This window comes from Drosophila yakuba, chromosome 2R, assembly GCF_016746365.2.
Source record: "Drosophila yakuba strain Tai18E2 chromosome 2R, Prin_Dyak_Tai18E2_2.1, whole genome shotgun sequence".
NCBI lineage: Eukaryota > Metazoa > Arthropoda > Insecta > Diptera > Drosophilidae > Drosophila > Drosophila yakuba.
Genome location: NC_052528.2, coordinates 23,577,750 through 23,604,916, shown reverse-complemented (window position 1 = coordinate 23,604,916; position 27,167 = coordinate 23,577,750). Strand labels below are relative to the sequence as shown.

The following is a 27,167-nucleotide window of genomic DNA, read 5'->3' as shown; positions in this document are numbered from 1 at the left end:
AGCCAACGGTTATATTGTTCGGAATAACTTTTTAAAATCGTGATATTTATACTTTTGATCTTAGAGAAGCATTTCTGAAAGCCTCTTTTCTTTAAAAACGTAATTGGCAAAAGACAAATGTATTTATTGGTGGTAAAGCTATACTATAGTCTTTTTTCACATGTATACATATTTATTATACCTTCGACTATCAGATAGTCGAGAAACTCGACTACAGCGTTCTCTCTTGTTTTTAAAATCTGGAAATAATTTACTGCCTTTAGTGGGCGCCCAAATCAATTTGCAATAAGCGTCATTAGGTCGATTAACACATTAGGTATCTTCATCTTCATTATCATTATCATCGCTTATGGTAATTTTCCTGCTCATATACAACCCACAAATTCTTCGTGCCTCAATGTAACATTTAAAAGACTAATTTTATTAGCATAATTTGGCAACACCTTTTCTGGCTGTTACGGCTACGCCTAAACCCCTATGGACAGATGCGTATCTTCCGGATTGCCGGTAGACACTCGCATCACTGTTTGTGCGTTTAGGCCAGAAAGCGCTGCTAAAGCGATTGGCGACGCCAGAGCAGGATATAGGCAGCCAGAAGTCGACTAAGTTGGCGTGTCAAATCGATCATTGGCACAGTTTGACAAGTCTATTTGGCTGGACAAGTCCGTGAGCCAGGAAACAAAACTACGACCGGACAAAGCCGTGTCGCAGCGACCACCGGCAGTTTCGGTCTGGCCACGTCCAGACGCAGAGTCGCCCGGCGGACAGGGACGGAGCGTAACACTTACGATTTGTAATGGCCCCTAATCATGCGACAAAAAGTGGCAGATCGCCGTGTACGGCCAGGACCTACCGCCGTTAACAGGTAGTCGCGTTCGCCGGTGCAGCATCACTGCCAGTGGGCAGTAGACAGTTGGCAGTTTGTGGTTCGGGTGTTAATGGTTTGTTAGTACGCGCAGGTGTCCTTGCTCGCTCTCGTCCTTGAGTGGCATAGTCACAGGTTCGCCCACGCAGCTCCCCCTCAGACACACCGCAATTATAACGCCTGTGGTCGTTGCGTTTGCGGTAATTTAGTTATCTTCCAGGACTTCATGCGATTTTCGCCGGAAATTGACAGTCGGCGGTCGAAGCCACAGATCTTTGATTTAGCATGCACTGTTTAAAAACACATTCGGCAGCCTATAAGTCAGCTTTACTGCCAATGCCAAGCGATAAACACCCAGACAATACTATACTCTCGGCCCATAAATTCGCGAAAACCTGCCCAGTCCTGCTCCATCGATTGGCAGTTGCATGTTTAGCAAATTACTCAACAGCTGGTGCGGGGACTCCGTCGGGGTCAGCGAGCCATTAAATAAATTATAACGAACTGCTCGCCGAAGAACGCCCTCCGCCTTTGGACGCTAAGCGGAATGGACATTGCCGCAAACAAATTGCTCCCTGCCAAGAGCTCGCCCGCCATGTGGGAGACGACACGCAGTCTGCAGTTTCCGCGGCGCGGTGGGATTGGGGCAGGGCCAGAAGGTGCCAGTCAGGATCGCGGAGAGGAGGATTCATGTGTCAGCAGTTTGCTCAAAGCCAATGCCGCTGGTGGTTTTCTTTTCGGGCGAGATTTTAATTTATGTATTTGATGCAAAAAGAGGGCAGAGTGCACCGGAAGAAATTGAGGCGGGGCAATCAAAAATACATTTGCCAATAGATTGCGTATGCTGGCTATTCTAGCTATAGTGTGGGAAAATATTTTCATATGCAAATGCTATGAGTCGGTGAGGGTTGCACTTTGAATTTTGCGTGAGCAGTTAACGAACATACACAAAAGAGGCGAAATGAGTTACGGATTTGCAATCGCTTAAGTTGAGTGCCAATCTGAGCCGGCCCCAAAGCTCAGTCATATAAACAAATGAACATATGTAAAATCCATGCTCGACAGCGACCACGACAACTTGGGCTGACGCTGATGCTGATGTTTTTTACGACTTGACACAGAGTTTCCGAGGACAGACGAGGATGGGGATGAGCATGGGTCTGCAAAGTCTGCCAACTCTGCCAGCTCTTCAGTGACTGGACAAAGTGGCCGACAAAAGTCGGTCTGAGATCCGTGCGCTTCAAGCTTCGAGTTCGGCGGGCTGCTGACTAAAATGGCTTTGAAGCGCACATTTGCCAAAGTGATCGTAAAAATGCCAGGCCAAATACCTTGAGCACGTCAAGCGCGGCAATTAAAATTGAACTTTTATGTTACAATGACATATAGCCCAGTCGCAGGCCCGAGTTGGCCCACGTCGGAGCGCCCTAGCGCTCAAATGTGATGCTGATGGGCGGCGGCGAGAGGTGGGGCGCGGCATGGGGATGGAGTGGAAAGGCCATGCGTGTGAACGGGGCAAGATCAAAGCTCATGCCGCTGCCACGCACTTGCAACTGGGAAAAGGACGCAGCTAGAGTGCGAGCGAGTGGAAGCGAGTGGAAGCGAGTGGAGTATCTTTTTTGGCTTTCAACTGTTGCTGGACAATGCAAATGCCAAGGCTGGGTCCCATGCAGTTTGGTTTCACAATTTAATTGCAAATAAATTGAGTTTTTGGTACTTCATTTAAGCGAAACACGCTAAACCTTCCTTGACCGTCGGATCCATCAAAGTCGGCTGGGGATGTCTTTCTCGCACTGCTTAAAGTTGCCTTTAAGAGGCTTCCTGCGACCGCAAGACTTTTGAAACGAATTGTTTGCATGAAATTAAAATGGTTTCCTATCCAACTCGACGAAAGTGTCTTTTCAGGACTCCTCGCAATCTTCACCAATCGTTCCTGGAACTTAGTGTTCGCATTCACCCATTTGGGCCCTGCCGTACAATGAGGTTCCGCTAACTGATCCATCAAAACTCCGTTAGAAAACTGTCAACAGATGCACAGGAACTCTGAAATTAGGCACACAGTTAAAAAAGTCAGCCAGTAGCCGGTGGCCAAACGGAAGGCACAACAAACAGACTGGCGATCCCACAAATATTGAACAATCGCATATGACGGATCGCTCATCCATCTGGACCAGGTCAAGGAGGAGGACAAGTGAAAATTAGGTACAAGCACGCATGCACAAAAAAATTTAACTCCTGTATGCTAAGTTGGCAAGACAAACAAACGGCGTCGTTGGTCCCGCCGGACCCTGCCCAGGACTCTGCCCAGGACTCTGCCTAGGACTCGGCAGACACAGCGGCAGTTCAAGGACGACGAAGGTGTCACAACAACGGGGTGCCGCAGTGGACGGTAGCACAGCAAGTGGCGAGGAGTAGGCTGGGACATTTAGTACCCGATTGGGACTCGGTAGTCCTTGGCCCCAGCAATCGCCAGATGCTACTGGACCATTCTAAGAAGTCGCCACCTATTCATACGACAGGATAATAATGTGAAGAACTCGTAAGCGTCCCCCTGTTTTCTTTACGAGATTCGAAAGAGGTTTACAATCTCGTGAGTTTGAATGAATTTGACTGTACTCGCACTAGCCTTTTACAGCCTCTTATAATGGATTTGTAGGACAAGTTTTATGCATGTACTACTGGCGACAAAATTTACAGCCTCCAGTAAATCACGGTTGTGAAGTGTGGCCCACATGTGCTCTGATCTGATTCAGGGAACATGGACCTTGGGATTCGGCTCTCAGTTTACGGCATTCATAAAAGCCCGTCAATAGTGTGGCATGGAGCAGACGTCTTCAGGGATGTGAAACAATTTAAACTCTCTTATAGAACGTTAATTGAGGGCTTTGTTGACGAAATATTAACTGGAAAGTGTCCCAAAAAGTGTGAAATGTAGTTATTCTTCAGCACTTGAATTTTTTCCAAAAAAGTCATTTTATGAGCACATCCTTTAGAAACTAGTTTATAAATTATTCCCGCAGCATTTGAATTGTTGATTCAAAAATGAGATTTAGCACTTTTCAGTTCTTGATTTAGAACTTGATGCACGAGAACTCAATCTGTAAATTAGAAAACCCAAATGGCAGAAGCACATGTTTAGCGTTTGACTCTGACGAGTATCAAGAGTTTTATGCAGTCGCTGCCACGCATGAGGAACTCCGATAATTGAAAACTGTCAATACGCATATTAGGTAATTTGTTATGTTTATCATGGCCCAGTACTTGTGGTTTCGCTCTGAGCACGGAAACGGGCGGAGACGCAATCAAATTATGCCTTGGCCGAGGACGTCCTGTTTGGCTCATTTGCATTGCCAGTTCTATTGCCGATGCTGATGAGGCATACCAGTGCACTCAAGTGGATGGCAATGCGGCTCCTTGCACAACGCTTCATTAGCATCGATTTTTATGCTCATTACCGCAGGGACTCCAGGTCGGCTTAGCAGATTGATCCTGCTTTGGAGAGCCCTTGCCTTGCATATTTCTTCAGCCTGCCAGCTCATTCTGCTCAATTCGGTTTTGGGCCGCAGCTTCTTGTAATATTGTTCTAGATCAGAAATTTGCATGTGCCCGACTGCCACATTGTACTCCAATACGAACCGAACACAGGACGACGAGCGGCCATTTTATGGCTGGGTCCCTCCCCTGTCCCTTTCTCGCCCTGAAGCCAGATGCAGGCGGCATGTGCGTATCCTTAATATGCGTAAACTTCACGCTTAATTCTTTATATTATGATGATGTCCTTTCGCTGTTTTCGCTTTTGTTCGTTGGTTTTTCAATTTTTCAAAACTGCAGACCGTAGACCGTTCAGACTGTACCAGGTGTGACTTTCCATGCTGTTAATGGCTGTTGATTGATTTTTGTGTTTGTATATTGGTAATTGACTTTCCTGATACGGGGTAGAACAATCAGGATGTGTTCACCGGGCAGTCTAAAACGGTTCCTTCTAGGCAGTCGCTGGTTCACCGTATCTAAGCTTTGTTATCCTTCGATGATGAATGCATCATAACCAGTTAATCCGCAAGGGGTCATCATTACATTACATTCCTCCATTAATCAAAAGCAGAAACCTATGCCAGTCCTGGAGAAATAAGCTAAACCCCCTCAAACCTCGGCTCGCTTCACCATCGGCTGAATGTCACCAGGAGAGGATAAGCCAGGGAGCTACAGGAAACCCGGACCCCATAAACATGGCTGTCAGAGAACTAGCCTAACTAGCCAGAAGCTAAAGAAGGGCGCAGACTGCAAAATGGGATAAACATACATATATTGGAAGCACACGACATGCAACTGTGGGTGCTGAAAATGACAAAACCGGAACAATTGATACTGTGATGTGGTGCTGGACTGGAGTTTGCGCCTGGGCTTGGGTCTGGGCTTGGTCGTGGTCCTCGGCATGTGTCCTGTGCTGCCTGCAGCCTTCACGGTTTAATTGGCTGCCAGCGATGAAATAAAAGTCATACAATTCCCACAAAATGCCCGGGACAGCTGCATTCACACAGTGATCAGGCAGGCGAGTGTCGTCAGGGGGGTTGATGTGCGGATGGATTATGGATGCGTTGCAATATCAAACGTCGGGCGAGCTGAGCCCAGCCAGATCCGCCCTGAACCAGCTCAGCCAATCACGTCTTCCGAGGCGTGGCATTTGGCATTTCCTCGATTAAAGCGCGGTCCGCTCACTACCGACTCTCTCTCCGCCCGGCAGCGAGGCTTTGATCGGTGCCATGTTGTGCCTGGTCGTGGCGCTCGAGCAGGCATCAACCACCGAAAGGGCGGGCGCGAAAGCTGCTCTCGCTCTCCCTCCTGCCAGCATCTCCATCTGCGTCTCCATCTGGCGCTGGCCGTGGTGCTGGTAGTGGTGGTGGTGGTGGTGGTGGTGGTTCGCCGCGAAAACCAGTTTGTGGAGCGATCTCATTGTGCGCCCGTCTGCGGAGTAGTCGTCGTCATCGCCCGGACCGGCCGGCCCTCGTTAATTTATGCTCGCGCTTCTCTTTAGTTGCTTTGCAAGTCTCGTGCCGTTTGATCGCTGAGGCGCGCGTAATTCCAAGAAAAATCCCGCTTCTCACCACCGCGCTGAGAGTTGCAAAGTACCGTCGGAAACGGGAGTCGCCCGGCGTAGTGATGAAGTGGATCCTTTGGGCCAACTTTTAAGTGATTTTCCGCAAGGAACGACAGCCTACTGATTCTAGCCTATTTCAATTATAATTGTGCAATGGTATCGACTCTGGTGCACTAACCTAACGAAAATATAAAGTTTTTAGCAGTTTTTCTGCGGTGCAGCATCGTTTAGATTCTAAGTTGCTATAAGATCTGTGCACTCGGACCATGGATATGTCCAGCGCCAACTCTTTGCGGCCCCTTTTCGCGGGGTACCCCTTTCAAGGTAAGATCATAATACTGTGTATTTCGATTTTGATGTACCCCTTGACCCCTTCGCGCAAGACCTATAACTATTTAATTTAAAGAAATTAAAAATAAACATTTGAAGGCTTGCATACCAAGTTCGTTTCACCAGTGCTCATGTCAATTGATCTAACTTGCCCACAGGACAAGGCCGGGTAAATCAGCTTGGAGGCGTCTTTATCAATGGACGTCCGCTGCCCAATCACATTCGACTGAAGATCGTGGAAATGGCGGCCAGCGGAGTGCGGCCCTGTGTAATATCGCGCCAGCTCCGCGTCTCTCATGGCTGCGTATCGAAGATCCTGAACCGATACCAGGAGACGGGCTCTATTAGACCCGGCGTAATAGGTGGATCTAAGCCCAAGGTGACCTCGCCCGAGATCGAAACGCGGATCGATGAGCTGCGAAAGGAAAACCCCAGCATATTCAGCTGGGAAATCCGCGAGAAGCTGATAAAGGTGAGTACCGAGCTGCACCTGCAAGGCTGTAGGAAGTAATAAAATGTGCCAAAACAAAGGATGCGAGGATTTGCTGGACCTACCGGTAGCCCTAACCGCATGCCATTATGCCAAGACAGAGGAGGGTCCAAATACGCACCGAATGCGAATCAGTTTACTTCCGTTTTCCGAAAAGTCACGTGGCAGATTCCTACCGCCCGCTGGCTTTGTTATGGCACGTTGCCAATGACACCTACTGGCCTTTTGCATATGCCGGCTGGCTAGCTGCACAGATGGCCCAAACTGCCCAAGGACCCAGTTTGAACTTGGCCGCTCATTGACAATTTTGTTGTACAACGGCGACGACAAATTTTCGCTTGCCACCCAAACCGTTAAGAAATCAATTTAACCATAAAGACACTGCTGCTGTCGTTTTCCTTGTCGGCATCGTTTGTCTTTTATCCTTGAGGCGAAAAGGTGCTATAAAAGAACATACATAGTTATATGTTTTTCGCCGTCGGGACTTTGCTTTAAACTTCCTGTTTTGAGGCGTGGAAGAATCGGTCCACATCAAAGCGATGAAATGGCTTTCATCAATGGTTTCGATCAATCCACTAGATAAACTTAATTCATGTTTATGCTTTAAGCAAACGACATCTTTCTCGCCATTTATTCTCTATTTTAATATGTCGCCTCACAAACGTTGTCACCTTTGCCAATACTGCGATATTACTAAGCTTCAGATTTGCGTTAAAGCTAAAAGATGAGCACACATACCCACACCTTTTAGCTTTTATATGGGAGGCAAAAGCGAAGTCCAAAGGGGAAATTGTGTTTCAGCTCATTACTGAACCTACGCCAATACGGCTCATTCACCGAGACCAACAGTCTGGCCAAAGCTTTCGGCACACTGCCTACTAGCCGGACCAGCTCCTCCGATTCACGCCTGCATGGATGGATGGATAGTCCTCTGACGGCTGCCTTGAAGTTGATTTTCCCTTTCGGCAAAACTTATCGACGGTGGAGGGAACGGATGGAGTGTGGGGAATGTGGGGGCTTAGGATTAATACAAGCGCTAGTGTATTCATGCGCCAGCCTCTTTTGGCGGCATCGTCCCGCTCTTTATTTGAAACCGCAATTAGCCACACTTTATGTGGCGATAGGACTCGGGCGAGTATCGATACGATCGGACTATGGATCAGAGTCGGCATCACTTCGTTCCAAATCCGTGAGATGCGCACTATGTAATATGCACAGAAAAAAATGTAGGTCGGTTTAAGTTCGTAAAAATTGATTGGAAATGCAAAGTTTTTAAGCTTAATACCTACTTGTGTTTTTGATAGGAAGAGTGTTAACTAAATCATATTTAATGAAAACAGCATTCAACATTTTATCAACGACAAGCACATGCAATCCACTGCCGGTTTTGTATGATCTCAAGATAAGAACAGCCGCTTGATCGCGATTGAGATTGTTTTCTCTGTTACAGACCTTTAAAGTTTGTGCTCGCTTTGCGTGGCAGTAGGCGTACAACTGCCTCCAGGTGAGCTTCACGCTTAATTAGAATACGCTTTAGGCATCTCTTGTGCCGTGATTTCATACCTGACCGCGATTGCCCCTCCCTTTGCCTACCTGATACGACTCGCTTAGTGGCGACTTATCCATCGACGATCGGGATGTCAGATTGCAATATTGTTAATGCACCTCGGACTTGGATTTTATTTTCGCTCTTAATTCCATGTCCTTATGGTTTCCCTTCTCGATGAAAAGTTCAGTCACCAAATTCCAAGATTCCTGATTCCAAGAAATTTAATTATTCAAAAAACAGCGCGCACCAGTCGTTCAAACTAAAAAACTAGAAGGAACCCAAACAAAATATAGTCAACGAGCGCAACACAGATCGGTCAAGTATAAAGCGCAGTCAAGTGTCAATCCAACTGTCATCTAATTAATTAAATTTCAATTGAAATTGTAAGCCACAACCCAGGCGGATGCAAAATATGTGTCTCACAGTCGGGGGCTCGACCGACATCGAGCTGGAGATCGAGATCGGGATCGGGATTGGGATTGGGATCCAGTTGTCAGTTGCGTCGAGATAAGCCGTCACACATTCCAGCCGAACAACTGGTGGACCCCAGTCGGAGTTTAAGACCCAACGCGAGCAACGCAACAAAGTCCAGTTGAAAATCAAAACATTTTTCTGTTGTTGTTCCATGACACATTCAATAGAAATAGGAGCCAGTAGCCAGAAGACCAAGACCAGTTAGCCAGACGGACGGCGGCAGCACTCCCAGCATACTCGTACACTCCAGACTGGACAAAATGTCAGTTTCGGTTTCCGAGCCTGGCGTCATATCTTGTCTGGTCTTGTCTATGAGGTGCCAGTTATGCCACCTTTGTTAGCCGGGGAATTAACCGCAGCTTAGAGCGACGGACATAGGTCTCCGCTCCGCGATAATTTCGTTACTGGAAAAATAATATTATTAATCATGAAAATGTTTGCGGCACATGCCACTCCATTTGAGCCACGGCTGACACTTGGACACCGGACAGACGAGCTCTAGTCCTCCGCCGGTGACGCTGGGTCACTGAACGTCCACCGATGAGTCTGGCTGATTCTGTCCGCCCGACATATCGGTACTTCGCACAGAGGAGCTTCGCGTTGGCAGCAATGGGAGCAAACCTAGAGTTAATGTTAAAAAATTTTAATGAAAACTGACACTTTTAAGTTCATTACTATGGGAAACAACTAGTTTTTGGACTTGGATGTCTGTTTGATTTCAAGGATGCTAGGATGTTACTGCCCTAAGAGCGCCAGTACTTGTACGCACAGATCCGAGTTTTAGTCTGGGGAAACTAAAGCCTCCTTTTCTTGCCAGTCAAAACCGAAAGCTTAACTTTGCTTACATAGATTAGATTAACTCTAACAGTTCCCTATTCTTTACAATCTCTGCACTTGCCTCGTCTTCTAAGAAAGCACGCGTCGTAATCGTATGGCGAGCAGAAAAACAAAGGTCAATTCTTATGCGGGGCCCAAACTCCCGGTTTGACATTCCCCTAATTGGATTACCATCCAAAGATCGTGGAGAGGGAGTGACAGCTACATGAAAATGGTGCAAACACAAGGCAGCCATCGACAGAGCTTTTGAAGTGTCTGGGTTCCAAATGAATCGCCCATGGGATATGGAAATTCTTTAGGTGGCCAACAGTAGCGCCCTACATTTTTTATCAGTCCTTATCCTAATTGGAATTGGGTAATTTATGATCCCCGAATCCGTTGTCCAATACTCATTAGACCTAACACAAGGAAACAACCAAATAATCGAATAACTTTCTATTTTTCCGATAATGCAGGAGGGCTTTGCGGATCCACCGTCAACATCGTCGATCAGTCGCTTATTGCGGGGAAACGATCGCGGCAGCGAAGATGGTCGCAAGGACTATACTATAAATGGAATTCTTGGAGGTAAGAAAAGTCAGATTAGTACGATAGACGATTAAGGCGATAGACAATCCTACGAGTTTGGGAACGGGGACAGGCATCTTGCTGTGAAAATCACCGATCATTTATTTGATATTTTCGGAAAATCATCATCATATCATTTGTAGCTCAAATCAAGAAACTGGTGTCGGCACCTTGGCTTTGATCGTCTTAGAACTAGCGACTTAAACTTAAATAAAAGCCGCTCGGAGTGGGAAAGAAAAGACTACAATGGATCTGGCTGGCCATACGATAACGATCTCGATCACTTTTTGGCCATACACAACAGAAATAGGTGTAGATGATGACACCTTAGAATCAAAAGTACACAAGTTCCGAGATTCGATCGCCGCAACCCGGTCCCAGCTAATAACCCTGCTTTTCACTGTCTTCGGAGAGATCTCGCAGTTCCCCCTGCCTCTGTCCCATGATCGGAGCCAATAATCAGGCTATAAATGCATAGTCATTCGATAAACGACCGGCTGGGTCAAAGAGGTGGTCGCTCAGCCAGGGAGCTTGGTAGCCGAATTGCTCATGCGGTTGGGAAATTGGGCAAGAAAGATCTTTTAATGATGCCTCGTAGAATCATTTTATGCATTCAGCACCGAAATTCCTATATTCATTTAGCACCAAGTGCTTAATTACTACCAAAGTAGTCCCTCTTCTCATTTGTTGATCTGGAAGCCATCCTTTTTCTAACCTCGTACTGTCACAACAGAAACAGGCGTGTTTCAGCCTCACAATAGCCTAGAGGGGAACCCTAAGACCTTGTCCTTCTCAATGCCTACAAGCTGACAATGACTTTAGTTTGCATTCGATCAAAAAATATTGTACAGGTGTTTAGGTAAGGTGGCCTTGAAGAGAAGTCGTGTACCATGTAGTTTGTTTTCTATTTGCGAGAGAGTTTGTGGAAATGATTCACAGGAGAAATGTCAAAGAGAAATGAGAACGAGAAAATGACTACCAAATATGATAAATGCTGAATTGTGCCCTTTAATTTAATACTTACCGAGGAGCACCTGTATGTCAGTGCTATTTAAATGTGGCCGGAATCATCCAATGTAAAAAATTACTAAGCATAATCTACACAACCCTGCCACAAGGGTTATCATTATGTTGTCGAAGCGTATAATAAGCACACGCCCTCCCATCATCATTGATTCCCCAACCCCAACCAATCCCCGGCCCCAAGTCCATCTCCGTCCCAGTGCCGCGTACCTTTATTATAGGCGGGCAGGGAGAAGTAGCCAGCTCACAATCACATCCCCAATCGAAAGGACTGGGCAAAGACACATCCAGAGTGCAACTGGCCAGATCTTTGAAATCTGGAATCTGGGACCTGGGACCTGGGACCTGGGATAACGAAGTCGGTGCCGTTGCCTGTAATCAACGCCTTCTTCACCGGCGACTGAATGTTTCCTGGCCCTCACCTGCAGACTCGAAAAATAAAATTATGCATTATTAAATATGTTTCTTCATCTTTTGTTTCGCGTATAATTTCCTTTGATTTGGTTTTTGAACAATTTATACAAGTGACTCTGGCCCACGTCCCTCCTCAGGTCACCCTTTCCCCAGTCCCAGTCTCTTTCCCAGACCCATCCGGAGTCTCGAGCTTCCCCGGCCACAAAGCCGTAGTGTCGCTGACAGTGTTCACCGGCGGCCCCTTTGATCTCGCAAATACCGAAAAATCGATGGAAATATATAAAATACCCAATAATAGCTGAATTAAGCAAAAAAAAAGAGAAATTGTGTAGGCTGCTGAAATAAGTTAGGTGACAATGTGTTGCTATAATTTTTGATGAAAATGTGTGTGTACATTTGCGGGCAAAGTAAATGCGCCGACCACAATCGTTATTAAGGCCATTGATAGAAGTCGAGAGATGTTGATGAAAATCCTCAGCTGAAAATTATTTTAAATCGTAACATTTCAAAAGAAAAAGTGATGAGGCACTCACACTCAGTTTAAGTAATTTAAAATCTTACTGCAGAATAAGCGACCAATGGAAGTTCCTCGGAATCCGTACCTCTAGGCTTCTCAATATTCTCCAGCTTGATAAACATGCGTCTCCACGCCCCATCGAAAACACAACAAACACGCCGCCAAACGGTGGAACGCCTCCGCTTATCAGCCTGACAATAGCCAAGCTGATTCGGAGCCCAAAACCCTGACTGATAAATACGCGTGCGATTTGTTTTATTTAGGGCGATCAGAGGGCAAACCGACCCACTCAAAGAAAGAAAGTGAGGCAAAACAATGAGCCCAAATGGCAAAACACCGACAAGGAGTCAACGGCGAAAGAAGAAAAGCCGAGCAGAACACTTGTGGCAATTAGTGGCCGCACAATGGCATCAAGAGACACCGTCGTGGGAATGAACAGCGATATTTACCAAATATTCCCCCAACCCCAGGATCCGGACCAGACAATGAGGCTACCACGCAAGGGCTGATCCTGGACGAGTCCAAACACAAACAGGTTCAATTATTTGCAAAAAAAAAAAGTAATACAAAATGGCAACAGGCAACGGGCAAAGGACGAAGACAAACGGACGCCGCCGAAGGATCCTGTTATGGGAGTTCACACCTCCTCTAATGATTCGCAACGGGATGTCAGTGGGAGCAGGGCACAGAAGAGGAGCATCCTGCAGTGTCACATGACAAATGACTGCTCGGCGAGGGAGGCGACTCAGCTCAGTAACTCGGCAGTGATTGCGCAAAAATGCCCTATCCTTGCCCCGGCATGTACATGTGCATGTGCATGTGCGGTCTAACCCGCAGCACCGACGTCGTGCTCGGAGCTGACCCTATCTCACACATATGGCCCGAAGATCCAGTGGTTGGCTCATTTGTTCGACTCGAAAACCCATTAAAATCGTTCATGCCCGAAAAAAGTGTCAACGTAACAAAAGCAGCGCTTTGACTTCAAATGCACCGATCTCGAGCGGCTTCTTTAATGCCCACCAGGGTGTCCTGGAGCGTTCTGTTTGATCTCATTGTGGCCCGGATCCTCTCGGTCCGACTCTCGTATGTTTTCCGCCGCCTCGATGCACTGCTGCGCCCCCGAGCCCCGTCGTTCGTGTTGATGAGTTACAAAATATTTTATTAACGTATTATCACACTTTAACCGGCTTCTCCGTCCCGCTCCCTCTGCAGCTCCCTGCTTCCTTCGCTCCTTCTCTTTCGCTCTTCCCTGTGGGATTTTGTTTTGATCAACTGTTTGTATGCATTGTTATTTAAATTAGTTTCATTTGATTGTGGTCCGATGTTGAACTTCTTCGATTTCCATGATTGCGTTTCCCTTGCCATCGGATTATGCTCATAACGAAGTTTGGGATCAGTCCCCTGTGGTAGTCCGACTTTGTAAATTAGTTTAAATGGACCTCAGTGGGTAGTCATTTAAATTCAAACATAGTATTTAATAGATCGTGGGGGCGCTACTTGAATACATTTCTTTTTCGGTTAAAAGAAGTATTTAGCAGCGAATGCCAGTGAAACGAGTGTAACTTAAATATGGAAGTTATGTCGTTCGCCGTTTCAGTCATGTTATCACTGCGTCGGCTTGCTTAGTTCTTAAAAACCATTTGCTTGGTTTGAACGGTTTGAACGGTTGGACTGCCTTCATATTTATTTTTAATGAGATATTTCATAAAAAACTATGTATATCTGGTCAATAAAGTTGGGTTGCGCCACATTCCATCCTTTGTGCGCGACTCAGCGCCTGTTAAACTCAGCGCACATAAGCTTCCTTACTTTTAAAGCTCCTGTAATCCTTTTGCTGACATGAATCTTAAGACACAAATCTTAAGACTTAAGAAATAACATTCGCCGGAATCGGGCCCAACAGAAATGAGCTGAGTTGAGCCGGGTGGGTTACCCCTTCGGCCAAACCTTGGCCAAACCCAAGTCAATGTCGCGTGGTCCGAGGCCTTTGAGTCGAGATTCTGTGGCTCGGCGACAGAGAACGCTCGTCTGACTCCAACTGACATCTGACAGCCGTCGTGGGGCACCCCTCCTCTCCCAGCGGACTTTTCAATTGCAGGTCATATAGCATAACGCTTTGCCATGCATTAGATGCACCAATTTAAATCAGGGGTCAGTGTCAGGGTGCTTGATTGATGACAGTGCAGGGGTTTCACTCTCCTCCGCATGTCTAGCCGAAAAAGAGAAAAGGAACTGAGCAGATTGATCTTTGCCTTAACTGCGTTAAAGGTGAGGTGATTGGGCTCCAAAAATAAATAATAATAAATAAGCACAGAAAAGAGTAGGGAAATGACCGCTAGCCATTTGAACTATTCCACAGAAGGTCTGGTTCCTGAAGTGCGTGTACTACCTGCTGTTTGAAAACACAGCCTAAACGTCGTCAAAAATGATGGAATACCTGCTCGGATTACGAAACCACAGCAATTTATCAAAGCCCAGTGCCCCAAACGGTTTTCCGCGGCGACCAGTCACCAGTCCCCGAAAAGAAAGCCCAAAAGTCAAAGAGCTCCAGCTCCAGCTCCAGCTCCAGCTACAGCTCCAGCTACAGCTCCAGCTCCACAGTAGCCAAAGTGGTGTCCGGCCTTTGTCGGTGTTGGTGCCAAAATAAAAAGGCTTTGTCTTCGACGGAGCTGGATTGTTTTCCCCCCGGATCGCCGGTGCTGGCGGGTTTCTTTTGCATACGGGCGCTTTTGATGGGCAAGTAGCAACAAATTAATAAAATGTTTAACATTTAAAAACTAATTGATTTTTCTGCCTTCCACCTTTCTCGGTGCTCTTTCCCTTAGCCGCTTTGCTTTGTCTTCTCGCCCTGGTATCCACAAGCGGCTTCTGCATCTCCAGAAGCCCGACCCCTTATTTCGTATAATTAAGTTTTATTGTTTCGTGCGTTGAAAGATTAATAGTCCGACTTCTGTATTTTATCATTCATATCCATTCGTTTAAATTTAATACGCATGTGAACTTTTCGATTTCTTTATTGGACCTCAGCCCGACCTAAACAGTGGGCGTTCCGCGCGCCAACATTTTCAGGGGTTTTGCCCAAGAGGATTTTGGGTGTGGCCAGTTCGTCGACAAAGCTTATAAGCGTGCCGAAAGATTATTTCACAGTTTGGGTTTCAAAACGGAGTTTTCGCCAATCCGATTTTGACTATTGCCATACAAGACTCGGGCAGATAAGAAATAGTCGATTGTTGCTGATAGATATAGTGATTTATGTGATATAAACTTTAAAAAAAGGTACAGAACAGGTGAATAGAACAGGAAGTGGTTTTATTGGTGGATAATTTTTTAATTTCACTTGACAGGCCGGAAAAGATTAGCGCCCCATTGGTAGCAGCCACACAAGAACTCTTAAATGCATTCTCAGGACAATGAACGTTTCCGCTTTACCGCCGGGAAACAAAGTCAGGGTTTTGTGGTTCCTATTTTGAAAAACGAGCTTGTGATCTTGTTGAATAATTCTAGAAAAGGAGGCCTCTTTTCCGCTTTGATCCTAGGCCGATAGGGCTGCGACCGAGCCCCGCCTCGAAAACGCAGTTTATTGTGTAATGAGCTCTCAAAATAATATGGCACGGTTGTGAGACCGCTCTGCCACACGCCGCGCTTCAAGCCCGATTGCCGATGACGGCGGCTTTCCCCATTTCCCTTTCGTAAACAGATGCCGAACTTAATTGGCGCACTCCTCCATGGCCGCTGATAACTTGCCGATCATCTTCTTGTGTAATGTGATATATTGTGTCACTTGTCAATGCTGTGACTTTTACGAGCTGCCTGCGGCAACGCCCCCACCCTGCGATCCCAACCCGCTGGATCTAAAGAGCCCGTCTTGCCACATTGCTGCGTTGCTGCCTTCTGTGCGATCGTCGGTGGCTTTGACAGATTTGTTGCGCTCCCTGACGTCTCAATTAATATGCAATGGCGCGCAGTGAACGTCGACTCCCATTCACATGGAGATTGGACCACGGGACAATCTGGGGGTTACACGATCGCCAGCGATCCACGTCGGTGGCCCTATTCATTGAATCTGGAGATCAAACCGCCGAATATGATTTAGTTTCGAGGGAACCAATGGGCGTGGAGAATTGTATGGCTTCCTACGAGGCGTTAATAATTTTAGTTGCCTTTTAATAAATACCCGAATCCCTTTCCCATCGTTTCAGGCCGAGACTCCGACATAAGTGACACGGAATCGGAGCCTGGGATTCCGCTGAAACGCAAGCAGCGTCGCTCCCGCACCACCTTCACCGCCGAGCAACTGGAGGCTCTCGAGCGAGCCTTTTCCCGCACCCAATACCCGGACGTCTACACCCGGGAGGAGCTGGCCCAGACCACTGCCCTAACCGAGGCTCGCATCCAGGTGTGGTTCTCCAACCGCAGGGCACGCCTGCGCAAGCATTCTGGCGGCTCGAGTTCCGGGCTCTCGCCCATGAACAGTGGAAGCTCTAATGTGGGCGTGGGTGTTGGGCTCAGTGGTGCGACAGCGCCCCTTGGCTACGGCCCCCTGGGAGTTGGCTCGATGGCGGGGTACAGTCCTGCGCCGGGAACCACAGCCACTGGAGCTGGGATGAACGACGGAGTTCACCACGCCGCACACGCACCCAGCTCCCACCACAGCGCAGCAACGGCTGCTGCAGCGGCACACCATCACACACAGATGGGTGGCTATGACTTGGTGCAAAGTGCGGCTCAACACGGATTTCCCGGAGGCTTTGCTCAGCCGGGACACTTTGGCAGTCAGAACTATTACCATCAAGGTGGGTTGACTTAAGCACATACACCACATTCCACAGTCACATATACAAGATTTCTGTTGGGAGCCATCTAACCACTGCTCATCTTATGAACCTCCATATCCTGTCTCCCTTTGCAGACTATTCCAAGCTGACCATTGACGACTTCTCCAAGCTCACCGCCGACAGCGTCTCAAAGATCTCGCCCTCACTGCACCTCAGCGACAACTACTCCAAGCTGGAGGCTCCCTCGAACTGGTCGCAGGCCGCCTACCACGCCGCCGCCAACTACAATGCCCACGTAGCCCAGCACCAGCTCAACGACTATGCCGCTGCAGCGGCTCACGGGAACCCAGCCACTGCCTACAGCCACCCCTTGCCGGCGCAGGGTCAGGCCAAGTACTGGTCGTGATCTAATGAATCGGCGACGTCGCGATACGACGGAGAAGCATTCTATTTTCGCGTTAGTTTTATGCATTTCAATTATCAGCAGAGGCACATGTAAATGTTAGGCAACTATTTATACCCCCAACGTGAGTATGGGAAACATCGGCTTGGCTATAATTTAGGATTACTTCGCTTACTGCATGTGCATTACATGGCTTTTATAGGCGCATTAAGGCTGGCAACGTTTTCATACAAGCATTATGAACATGCAACTAAGCTAACAATGTATATTTATTTACTTAAGTATTGAGATATTGTTAAATCCAGTACTTCGGTGCATCCGACAATTCAACCAATAAGAGGTACTTTTAGGCGTTGCAGAGGCGTTGTAAATTTTAGTAATTAGTAAAATAAAAATATATTATTTCAACTCCTAAACTACGCTCAAAATATGTGTTTCTAATTTGTAATATCGCCGCCATTCAACAGTACTAACCTGTGGATCGACACATTCATATGTTTCCGTTTTAAAAAGCTAACTAAGTCTATCCATACTTTTTCGATTTTCGAAAAAAAAAATTTGACACATTTTTGCGCGGGGTGAGGAGTTTGGGACCTTCTTCGTCATAACTTGGCCAAAAATGGCCGCAAAGCTAAAATAAAGACTGTTTTGTGCTCCTAATAAACATAGCTAACTATGACGGCCGGACAGACGGACATGGCCAGATCGACTATTGATCCTGATCAAGAACATATACACTTTATATGGTCGGAAACGTTTCCTTCTGCAAGTTACATATGTACTTTTCAACGAATCTAGTATGCCCTTTTACTCTACGAGTAACGCGTATAAAAACCCCGACGCATATAAGCTCGAATGGAAGCATCCTCATTCAATTATACCTTATAGGGTGAGAACTGAAAGAGGTTATTAAAACACAGGTATATATTGTATTATGGGAACAAACAGGTAATATTTGTGTATATATTTCCATTAATTTAATATGATATATTGAATTTGTATACAGACACTTTTCATCGCCAGTTAGTGGCCACAAGTTGTCAGCTCAATTTTATGCTTAGAGCTTCACCGCAAGCCGGAGCTTGGATTGGTTTCGTTCGTACTCGTATATAATCGAAGTAAATACTTGGTAATAATTGAATTGATTAACCTTTCACTTTTTAGATACTTTGGTTTGAAAATTCATAGTAGTTTAAATTAATTATTGACAACATCAGACTTTTTATTACACACAGAGACTTAGAAATCTTGCTTTATTCCTTTTTTCAATGTATTTTACCAATGAATTGAAAAAGTTAAATTCAATCCAAATGACTCGTAAAGAAGTACTTAATACCCCGCAATATTTTATTGTCAATATTCTTTATTGTCTGAAATACATTTAAGTATAATATATTTATGTATATATAAATCGATATTTTCTTTAGTTCTCATCAAGATTTATTGTCTTTGACGCAGTTTGTTAACGCTTTCATGTATCAGTGATCGTTGGTGGCAATTCTGAGTTTTTGACTAGTGGAAACAGTTATTGTCATTTACACTTAAAAGACGTCAGGGAAAACAATCTCAACTGGTATCATTTGTTAGAAATATAGGATTAAGTTAGGTGAGCGAGCTCTAGTTCTTGCAAGGTACAACACTAGCACTAATTTAAAACTTCCGTTAAGAATTCCTTTTAAATTATAAAGACGATATGACTTGCTTTGATATTTATCGTGTTTTCGCTTTGCACTGATATCAGTTACTTTAGTTTCACAAATATTTTTATAAATTGAGAGTTATAGCAATAGCAATACAGATCCTACAATTTGGAGCACCCCCAACTACAGCTCTCGGTTTTACCCGCTAGCATTAGTAGTCGCAGAGTTCGCAGGTGTTGTGTGTGACATACCAATAGATTTGGGGGATTTACACTAAATACATTCACTGTATAGTTAAATATTCCGACTACTGTATACGAGTATACTAGGAAATTTGTATCGCGGTATTTGCATAAAGAGTATATTGTCGATATTTAGTATTCGTAATTTTCCGAGTTGCGTCGAAATTCTCGTCGATGCAGTGCTGTGATACGCGGCGGAGTGCCCCAGGTGTGGAAGGGCGGATAGACTGGAGCCCCTGAGCGCAGGAGCGGACGCGGAGGACGTCCCGATGGCAGCGAGTTAGTGGACAGGCTGGGCAGGCGCGCTGAGGAGGGCTCGGGATCCACGTAGTACTTGGACAGACGACCGCGTACGCCGGCACTGCTCCAATTGATCATCGGTTGGTTAGGAATGAAACACTGCTTACAAACGGCTGCGGTGGGTTGACGCAGTCGCTCGTGTTGGGGGAAGTACCCGGCCTGTGTGGGGCAAGGAAACCGTTCGAATTACTACTTTTCCAGATGCAGGCTTTCTTAAAGGGGTCTACGATAATTAAGAATACAGAACAGTCTTGCACTCAATGCTCTAGGTCCACGATGCAGTCCATTTATCAAACTCCCGCGCAGCTACGCTACATAAATGAACTTAGCAAAACAAACCAAAGATACAAAATCCATCATGCCAATGCGCTTAAACATGCCAATGCAAACTGATTGTTAGAACACCACTGAATTAAAAAAATGTAACAATTTATTTCAAATGAATTTGTAAAAAAGTGTCTAATGATCTGGTTTTGTAGTATTTATCTACATAAATGTTTAAAACATCCGCAAGTGCGTAAAGAACTAGCCCAGCGTACGTTGCATACTTTTCGACTGAAACGTAAATACGACCACGATGTGAGTTAACATGTGTCGTTTTAGGCGCTCAAAGATAGCGCAAATGTTCTAATCCTGTTTCAAGTTCATGACCTTTAATTTAATATCCTCAGACTACGTAAATGCTTTCAATATAACCTGTGAAAAATCTGCCTGTTTGGGAAGCCAAACGAACGCAAACAAAGTGCCGGAAATTGGTCGCTTGTTGTAAGTCCTGTGCAAAGGAATTGTGAAACGTATTCGGAAATCGAATTTCCGAACCCCGTTTAAATGGGAAATACTACATTGAGTATGCCGACGGAAATACGCTTTATTGTTGTAGGGGCATTTGCAGGGCTTGAAAAAAAGTGCAAAGTGACTCAAGAGAATCGCTGAAGGCTTTCTGGCTGGAATAACACAAAGCATTCAAGAAATCACAACAGTAAGTTTAGCATCAACGACTTCTAACATGCTACTTGTGAAACGTGACAACCAAATTTCTACCGCTTTAAAGGGGCAGGCACAGCAAAGGATGGAGAAGGGTCTCCGGAGCCAAATATTACAACTCGAACCAAAAAATAATCACAATTTCCACAACAGAAAAGGAATCAAGGAAAACAAATAAAATAAAATTAAGCAGCACACATCGAACCATCGCCATTTACTCATACAAATTGCCTGGCGTCACGTCCCGAGCGACTGAAACGCCCCCCGGCCCCGCCAAAACCAGCTCCGCCCCCAGGGCTGCGAAGGTAGCGGTAGCTGGGCAGGAATCCGGAGCGGTAAACGGCGCCTATGTGACGCTTCTGCGGCGATGGCAACTCCTCCCCATCCGCATCCGCATCCGACTCCATCTCCGCCTCGTCTGCGGGTGCTGCAGCAGTGGCATCGTTGCCATGCTCGATGCCGAACAATTCGGGATCCTTGGATGTGTCTTTTTGGGATAGTAATATAAACATATGTACAAAAAAGTGCTAGAAGACGGTGCCGCATGGCTGCTAGCTAATGTGCAGGTGCTGTTAAATGTTAAGTGTGCAATAGGAGTCCGGTTCCGGAAGGATTACCTGCAGACTTCACGCGCTCCTAGGAACCGATTGAGTACTCACCTAGGAATCGCTTCTCGGCCCGGCGATAGTCGTTCCAGTCGAGGTCGGCGTACCCGGCGTAGCTGGGGTACCACCAGTAGCTCTGCATGGGATCGGCGTAGTCGGGGGCGGCCGCGGGCAGCAGCATCTCTTCGTCCTCGCGCTTCTGTTGCACTCCGTGGACTGGCGAGGACTTCAGGGCTCCCAGGTTGCGTTTCTCGGCACCAGCGCGCTGGATGTGACCCTGCTGCGAGTTGTACCGTGCGACGGCGGCCACATTGCGTTTCGGATCTCGGTGGGTGGAGGGAGCACTCTGCAGACGGGCCATAGTGGCGATGTTTCGCTTGCCGTTGGGAATGGGCAGCTGGAAGTCGCGGGCCAGGGTGCCCACGTTGCGCTTGCCATAGGTCATCAATCCGCCGGCCCTAGCCAGTGAGCCGATGTAGCGCTTCTGCTCACTCGGCTCTCCGGAGTCCGCGTCGGCGTAATCCTCGCCAGGTTCCGCCGTGGGCAGTTGTCCGTTTTTAGCCAGGGTGGCCAAGCTTCTCTTCGGGGCGTTTAGGAGGCCTTGGGCAGCCAGAGCAGCCACCGAGCGCTTGTCCTCCTCCAGATAATCGGTGTACTCACCCAAAGGCTGTTCTTCGCCCACGGCCAGTTGTCTTTCCCGAAGTAAGTTCTTCAGTTGATTGCGCAATGCGGAGGCCTGATAAAATGGAATTTGCGGAATTGAATAGCGGAAACCAATTTAAATTCAAAGCCTGGGCAGATGTTGCCTCCGACGGCTCAAATAAATCCTTTAACGTCAAGGATAAATACGGGATGCAGCAGGTGACTTACGTGAAGCTGGTACTCGGGACTGGGGTTCATCAGTTGATTTATAAGGGACTCCATTTCGCAAGGCGACACATTGGCGACATCATCAGTGGCACTCACAATAATGGAGTGTGGCTGAATGGCCTGGAAAAGTGGGGGAAATAATTTAAATTGGATATCGGTCTTGCATTCTGTTTGCTCCCACGCATCTCAATTATCGAAGAAAGCGACATAGCCTCTTCCTTCATTGCCGAAATTAATTAAACTAAACCAAAGAACACGAGTTTATTTTTTGGGAATTTGAGGAAAAGTTCCAAAAGTTTGTCGTGAACGGTGCATGGCTTTCTGGACCACGCGTCGGCACATTTCAATTATTGTTGCCTACTTATGAGAGCCCATTGCTAGAGGAAGGGCCACCCTAGAACAGTATCGTCGGCCTGTCGCATCGACTAATCGGCCTTTCACGTTAAATGAGTAAAACAGCAGAACACAGCCTGTGCAGCCATCTAACAAGAGTGCCGAAGCTGAGTTCATAATATAATATTTTCCTAAACGTACACAAAGTCAAGTGAGGACAGGTCGGAGCAGTTTGTTCGCCAAATGGTTGCTCAACTGAAAGAATAATTCTGAGCTGGCTGCTTGTTATCTCGGAGGGATGAGCATGTGAGCTCCTTGCGAGCACCAACGTGTGTGGACGTGGACGTCTTCCGTTCCGACCAAGGCCTTGCAAGGGGCGGGGGTGGGCCAATACACAGGGTTTCCGCTTTTAATAATGGGCTTGCTGGAGTATGTGTGGCGGAAGGAAGGACGCACAGGATGTGTTGCAGGACGTGCTGGCTGGCGGCGGCTCTGTCCGTTAATCTCATGCAGGAATTGACAGCCTCTGAAAGTGGCAGGACCCAAGTACATATGTGCCAGCGGCCTTCCTTTCTGTCTTATTAGCACTTGAGATAATAACCTAAAGGTGTTTGTTAAGACAACTGTATTCGTTTGGATTTTACTCTTACTAGCCATACAAATATTATTCTCAGTTTTTTTGCTGATATTAAATTCGTTGGACCATAAATCTGCAATACTGTATTCCTTTGAAACAATGCACAAATTGGTCCAAAGCGGTGGAGCGTAGAAACAAGTAAACAAAAGCCCATAAAACATAATGGAAACCACGTATTCATGTTTTACAATTTTTCTGAAATATTCGTTAAAAACTAAGCAACACGAAACTGTGCAATGGCGACTTGAAAAATTCTTTCGCATGAAAGAGCTTTTGTCACCAGCATTTCCTAAACAAACAAGTAAAAACACTAATGTAGGGGCGGTTGCGCTGCGTGAGCTGTTATATACGAGGAATCCATTTATGGCAGGCCTGTGTTGCGTAACAATTTAGGGGGTTATTTCCTTATCTCGCAAACTTTTGCAGGAAGAGATGTAAAATATTCGTGGTTTATGAGCTATTAAATATGAGTCCTGCCCAGTTTAAGTCTGTATATCAGTCCTCCTCTTAAGCAGGCGGATAAAAGTAATTTGCTTACCATTGTTTGTTTAAATTGAATTCCTACCTAATTTCTGAGTCGGACAACAATACATCCTTCAATTGTAAAAAGGCGTAATATTGCTGCAGCCGCAATTAATGGAAATCCAATTAAAGTTGAAGCTCAACTGGACGGAAAAAATGAATAAGCACTAAAAGCGAACCTAATTAAAACATTCGCATAGCCAATCAAGTGGACAGGCAACAGGACATGTCCAATAAAAGAGGACGATGCCACTCGATTGGCTCAGATTGCTTGCCTAATTGGGCGTGAGATTATGCACAACTGCAATGGCCAAGAGCGCCATAAGCAGTGCGTGCCAGCAATCCGGGCAATGTTTTTTCTGCCCTCCAGCTCCACAACATCCTCTGAATCCCACTTTTTCTCCACAACGTCCACTGATTTAATTCCTTTTTCTGTGATGCCTGTTGAGGCGCTTATGTCGCCTAAGCCCAGCCGCAAGCAAATTTTATTATCGCAGACGTTCTCCATGGTTTTCCATCCATTTCAGGGGCGTAATTTGTTGCCGTTTTTTTTTTACCTAAATAAATACTGTGCGCAATATTAAAACTTAAGTGCTGTGACCTTGCCGGGAATTCAGAGTGTCTGAAGCCCTGGAACGAGGAGTCAGCCACGCGCGGGTGGAATTTGTGAAGGTATGTGGGTAGGGAAAATGTACTGCATTCCGCATTTTATGTGCTTAAATTGTTTTAAGCGTTTCGAGTTGCAAGCAAGGGTTATATTGAAAATATTTCGTTCTCCGGAAGAAATATATAAATATTATGAACGATATTTACTATGCTGATCAAAAATTGTATTCATATCTTTTCCCTGCTAGTAGCTCGTCCTTATTTATTGTTACCGCAAGACAAGAATTTTATTGGCCATGTAGGCCAACCGATGTCCATTCAGTTTCATTTGTGTCCATTGCGTTGAAATGCCTCAATTAACAATAATGGTCCTTGCAATGAAACCCACATGTAATCTTTTCCAAATCACTTTGTGGACGAGCTTAAGTGTACATATCATGGGGAGTGGTTACGATGGCATGTGGTAATTACTGAACACGAACCAAATAGACAAAGGCAATAAATCAAGGTTTTCGGTAATCAACCAGCCCAAAAAATAGTATTCTTTCGGGTGTTAAGTAGAACAGCCCACAGATAGTAATACAAGTTTCGTTTTGGTTTTTTTCTTAACCGATTATATAAATACTAATATAATTACTAAGATGCATAACAGCCACACATTGGCATTGCAGTAAATTTTAAGAGAGTCTGGAGTGTGGATGATTTTTACATTTAATCTGGACATGCTGATGGTGTGGGATTAATTGAAAGAAATAGTTACTAACGGTCAAAGGATAGCAAAAAGGATACTTGAAGAGGCTAATCGGAAAACTTTTCAGACAAAACTCAATCCTTCTCACCAACTTCGAAGTAAGCCCAAATCAATATTTATGTAAATACTCATCCGAAATAACGCACAAAGTACCAAAACGTTGCATATTTATTTGCTTGTTCGGTGCGTATACGCGATATCCTGCAGCCCGACAGCCATGGAAAAGATGAATATTCATTTTATTGAATAGACCAACAGAGTCGTTATTGATTTTCTTGTTTGTTAATTCGCGGCCGCAAATGACAATGACGACTCATATCATAAGTCGCACATATCTAGTCTGATGCCAGAGAAAGGCACAATCTCGCGTTTCTGTCATATCAATATTGGCGTCATATATTTCACGTCAACAGTTTGCACCGTCATGCATTAAAGAGCTGATTCATTGTCTCTAACACAGCGATGCAGCTTCGAGATCATAATCAAGTTTACATTGAACCATGTTGTACAATAGTTGTCATTGACGTTGCAGTTTCCTCTGACGTTGCTCGTTTCATTGACGTACCAGATATATCCATGCATACTTGTAGATGGCAGGGAAATTTTTAGTATCTGAGGAACATGTTACCTTTATCTAAAATTAAGAGTTCAGCTCCTGAGCGTCAAAGCCTTAATGGACATGTGGCTTAGTTCGTTATTATCGAAACAAACATTTCCAGTGCTAAGATTGTTGACAAGAAAGTTTTATTTATGTTTGATAAAAGCTAACAGAGAGCAAGATGCTCAACATGAAAGTTTCTTCTTTCCTATTTCTGGGAAAACAATTTGATTAACTAGTCAAAGCTTGCTGTGCTGCAGTTAGTTATTATGAAAAGCTCTCATGGAAATGCCAAGTTCCGCGGAAATGAAAAATGAAGAAAGGTCCCCATACACATGTCAGTGAGGGACAATAGGAATGCCAGCCATTTCGCAAGAGATGGTTGAGTGCACCAAACGGAAAAGTGGAAATGCAAAATGAATAACTGCACTGTGAACGTGTTTTGCTGGTCCTGACCAAAAGGATGCAGATGCAACCGCAGAGGCAACTGTTGCAGAAGTAAAACAGTCCGCGAAAAAGTAATGCCTAAATGGGGCGTGGCTGTACCAATATAAATTACTGCAAAGTGCCAAGTGGATGGGGTCCTTGAAAAGTGTAAATAATTTGCTCGTTTTTTAGACACTGGACCTGAGAAGCTGTGGCCGAGTGCGTCTACTGACAGCATAACTAATGGAAAGCGGATACTTTACTTTCTGCCATGGTTAATTGTAACCATGTTGCAATATGAGTTAGAAATGCAAGAAGAAGAAGTATGTCAGCAAATTAATTAGGTTTTTAAAAATATGGACGTTTTCTAAGGATTAAATCGCGTTTTCAATTTCCGTTCGTCGACAAAATACGCAGGCCACAAACCAATTTCGCCAAAATTTGCGCCCCACTGCACACGTCAACATAAAAAAGATAAATTTAGGGGAAGGCAGTAGCACGGTCCATGAAACAGACAGACCGAAAGATGTTGATAGCGCTACACTTTTAAAATTGAAAATATAATCCCCAGGACTTACGGCATTGAGCAGCATGGAGAGCAACAGCATTAGCCGCCTGCTGCTGTGCGCAGATTGGAGCACCGCCTGCATCGTGGATGTCGTCCTGGGGGCGGCACAACTGCAAAGTCCCTGTTAAGTGAGTTTCGCTCGCTTGCAACGCGACAAAAGGATCGACCGCACTCGCACTGCCTCACAAATTGAACTGCCTCCTGCAGCACCCACTTTCAAACCGATTCAAACCGTAACGGAAACACGGACGCGAGCCTTTGCTGTGTTCGCCAGCTGCCGTACCAGTACCAGTAACGTTAGCCACGAAGTCGTCTGCTCGACTGCTTTCTCTTGGCCAGGACCCTCGACTTTTTATACCCGAGCGGCACCCCGGATAAGCTCTCTCGCGGGAGCGAAACCGGAGCGCCGTCAACTGTTGCTCTTCTAAAGCCTCTCTGTTGCGTGTGCAGTGTCCTGTTTCGTGGGCCGCTTATGTAGGTAATGACGTCATGGTGGCTGCAGGACACGAGCTCTGTTACTTGTTGGTAAGCTCTGTGTATTCAGGCCAACCGGCAGCACAGTGGCTGCGATAAAGCTTTTCGATGTCAGCTCTATGTGTCATGTAAACTTGGTATTCGCAGGTGACATAATTGAATCATTTAAGATATATAATGGTTGCGGACAAAATTAAAATGAAATTCAAGCTAAGTCTAAGGAAAACTCCATGAACATTTATGCATTACTACTATATTTTGAATTTTGCTTCACT

General features: G+C 45.8%; 2 protein-coding genes and 1 long non-coding RNA gene across 9 annotated transcripts; 1 reads left to right on the top strand and 2 right to left on the bottom strand.

The window, feature by feature from the left end:
• The first annotated feature begins 604 nt into the window (after positions 1 to 604).
• Positions 605 to 17,744, top strand: LOC6532160 (protein gooseberry-neuro). 4 transcript variants are annotated; one of them, XM_039372460.2, is made up of 6 exons: positions 605 to 3,401; positions 3,498 to 6,281; positions 6,446 to 6,759; positions 10,093 to 10,204; positions 16,358 to 16,951; positions 17,068 to 17,744. In XM_039372460.2, exons 2-6 carry the CDS (start codon positions 6,224 to 6,226, stop codon positions 17,337 to 17,339), a joined length of 1,350 nt encoding a protein of 449 aa, XP_039228394.1. In that variant the 5' UTR covers positions 605 to 3,401; positions 3,498 to 6,223; the 3' UTR covers positions 17,340 to 17,744. The 4 variants fall into 4 exon arrangements, with proteins under 4 accessions (XP_039228394.1, XP_039228393.1, XP_039228392.1 ...); XM_039372459.2 differs by having other exon boundaries at positions 3,488 to 6,281; XM_039372458.1 differs by having other exon boundaries at positions 606 to 3,440.
• Positions 7,401 to 10,091, bottom strand: LOC120321075. The gene is made up of 2 exons (XR_005560621.2): positions 7,516 to 10,091; positions 7,401 to 7,459 (listed from the first exon to the last, which is right to left on the bottom strand). It is a non-coding gene; the product is annotated as an uncharacterized LOC120321075 (long non-coding RNA).
• Positions 17,745 to 18,261: 517 nt separating the features above from the next.
• LOC6532159 (neuropeptide-like 1) lies at positions 18,262 to 26,753 on the bottom strand. 4 transcript variants are annotated; one of them, XM_002092899.3, is made up of 5 exons: positions 26,429 to 26,753; positions 21,978 to 22,097; positions 21,162 to 21,843; positions 20,727 to 20,989; positions 18,262 to 19,677 (listed from the first exon to the last, which is right to left on the bottom strand). In XM_002092899.3, the coding sequence occupies exons 1-5, from the start codon at positions 26,498 to 26,500 to the stop codon at positions 19,351 to 19,353; spliced, it is 1,464 nt and encodes a 487-aa protein (XP_002092935.1). In that variant the 5' UTR covers positions 26,501 to 26,753; the 3' UTR covers positions 18,262 to 19,350. The 4 variants fall into 4 exon arrangements, with proteins under 4 accessions (XP_002092935.1, XP_015051730.1, XP_015051731.1 ...); XM_015196245.2 differs by having other exon boundaries at positions 19,539 to 19,677; positions 20,721 to 20,989; XM_039371962.1 differs by having other exon boundaries at positions 19,540 to 19,677; positions 20,708 to 20,989.
• Positions 26,754 to 27,167: the final 414 nt, after the last annotated feature.

Coding starts and splice junctions, on each gene's coding strand:
- LOC6532160 (XM_039372460.2), top strand. CDS start 6,224: ATGGATATGTCCAGCGCCAACTCTTTGCGGCCCCTTTTCGCGGGGTAC. Junction 10,205..16,357: donor TATAAATGGAATTCTTGGAG/GTAAGAAAAGTC, acceptor CCATCGTTTCAG/GCCGAGACTCCGACATAAGT. Junction 16,952..17,067: donor TCAGAACTATTACCATCAAG/GTGGGTTGACTT, acceptor CTCCCTTTGCAG/ACTATTCCAAGCTGACCATT.
- LOC6532159 (XM_002092899.3), bottom strand. CDS start 26,500: ATGCAGGCGGTGCTCCAATCTGCGCACAGCAGCAGGCGGCTAATGCTG. Junction 21,844..21,977: donor GTCCCGAGTACCAGCTTCAC/GTAAGTCACCTG, acceptor CCATTTTATCAG/GCCTCCGCATTGCGCAATCA. Junction 19,678..20,726: donor GACGTGACGCCAGGCAATTT/GTATGAGTAAAT, acceptor TGCCCCACACAG/GCCGGGTACTTCCCCCAACA.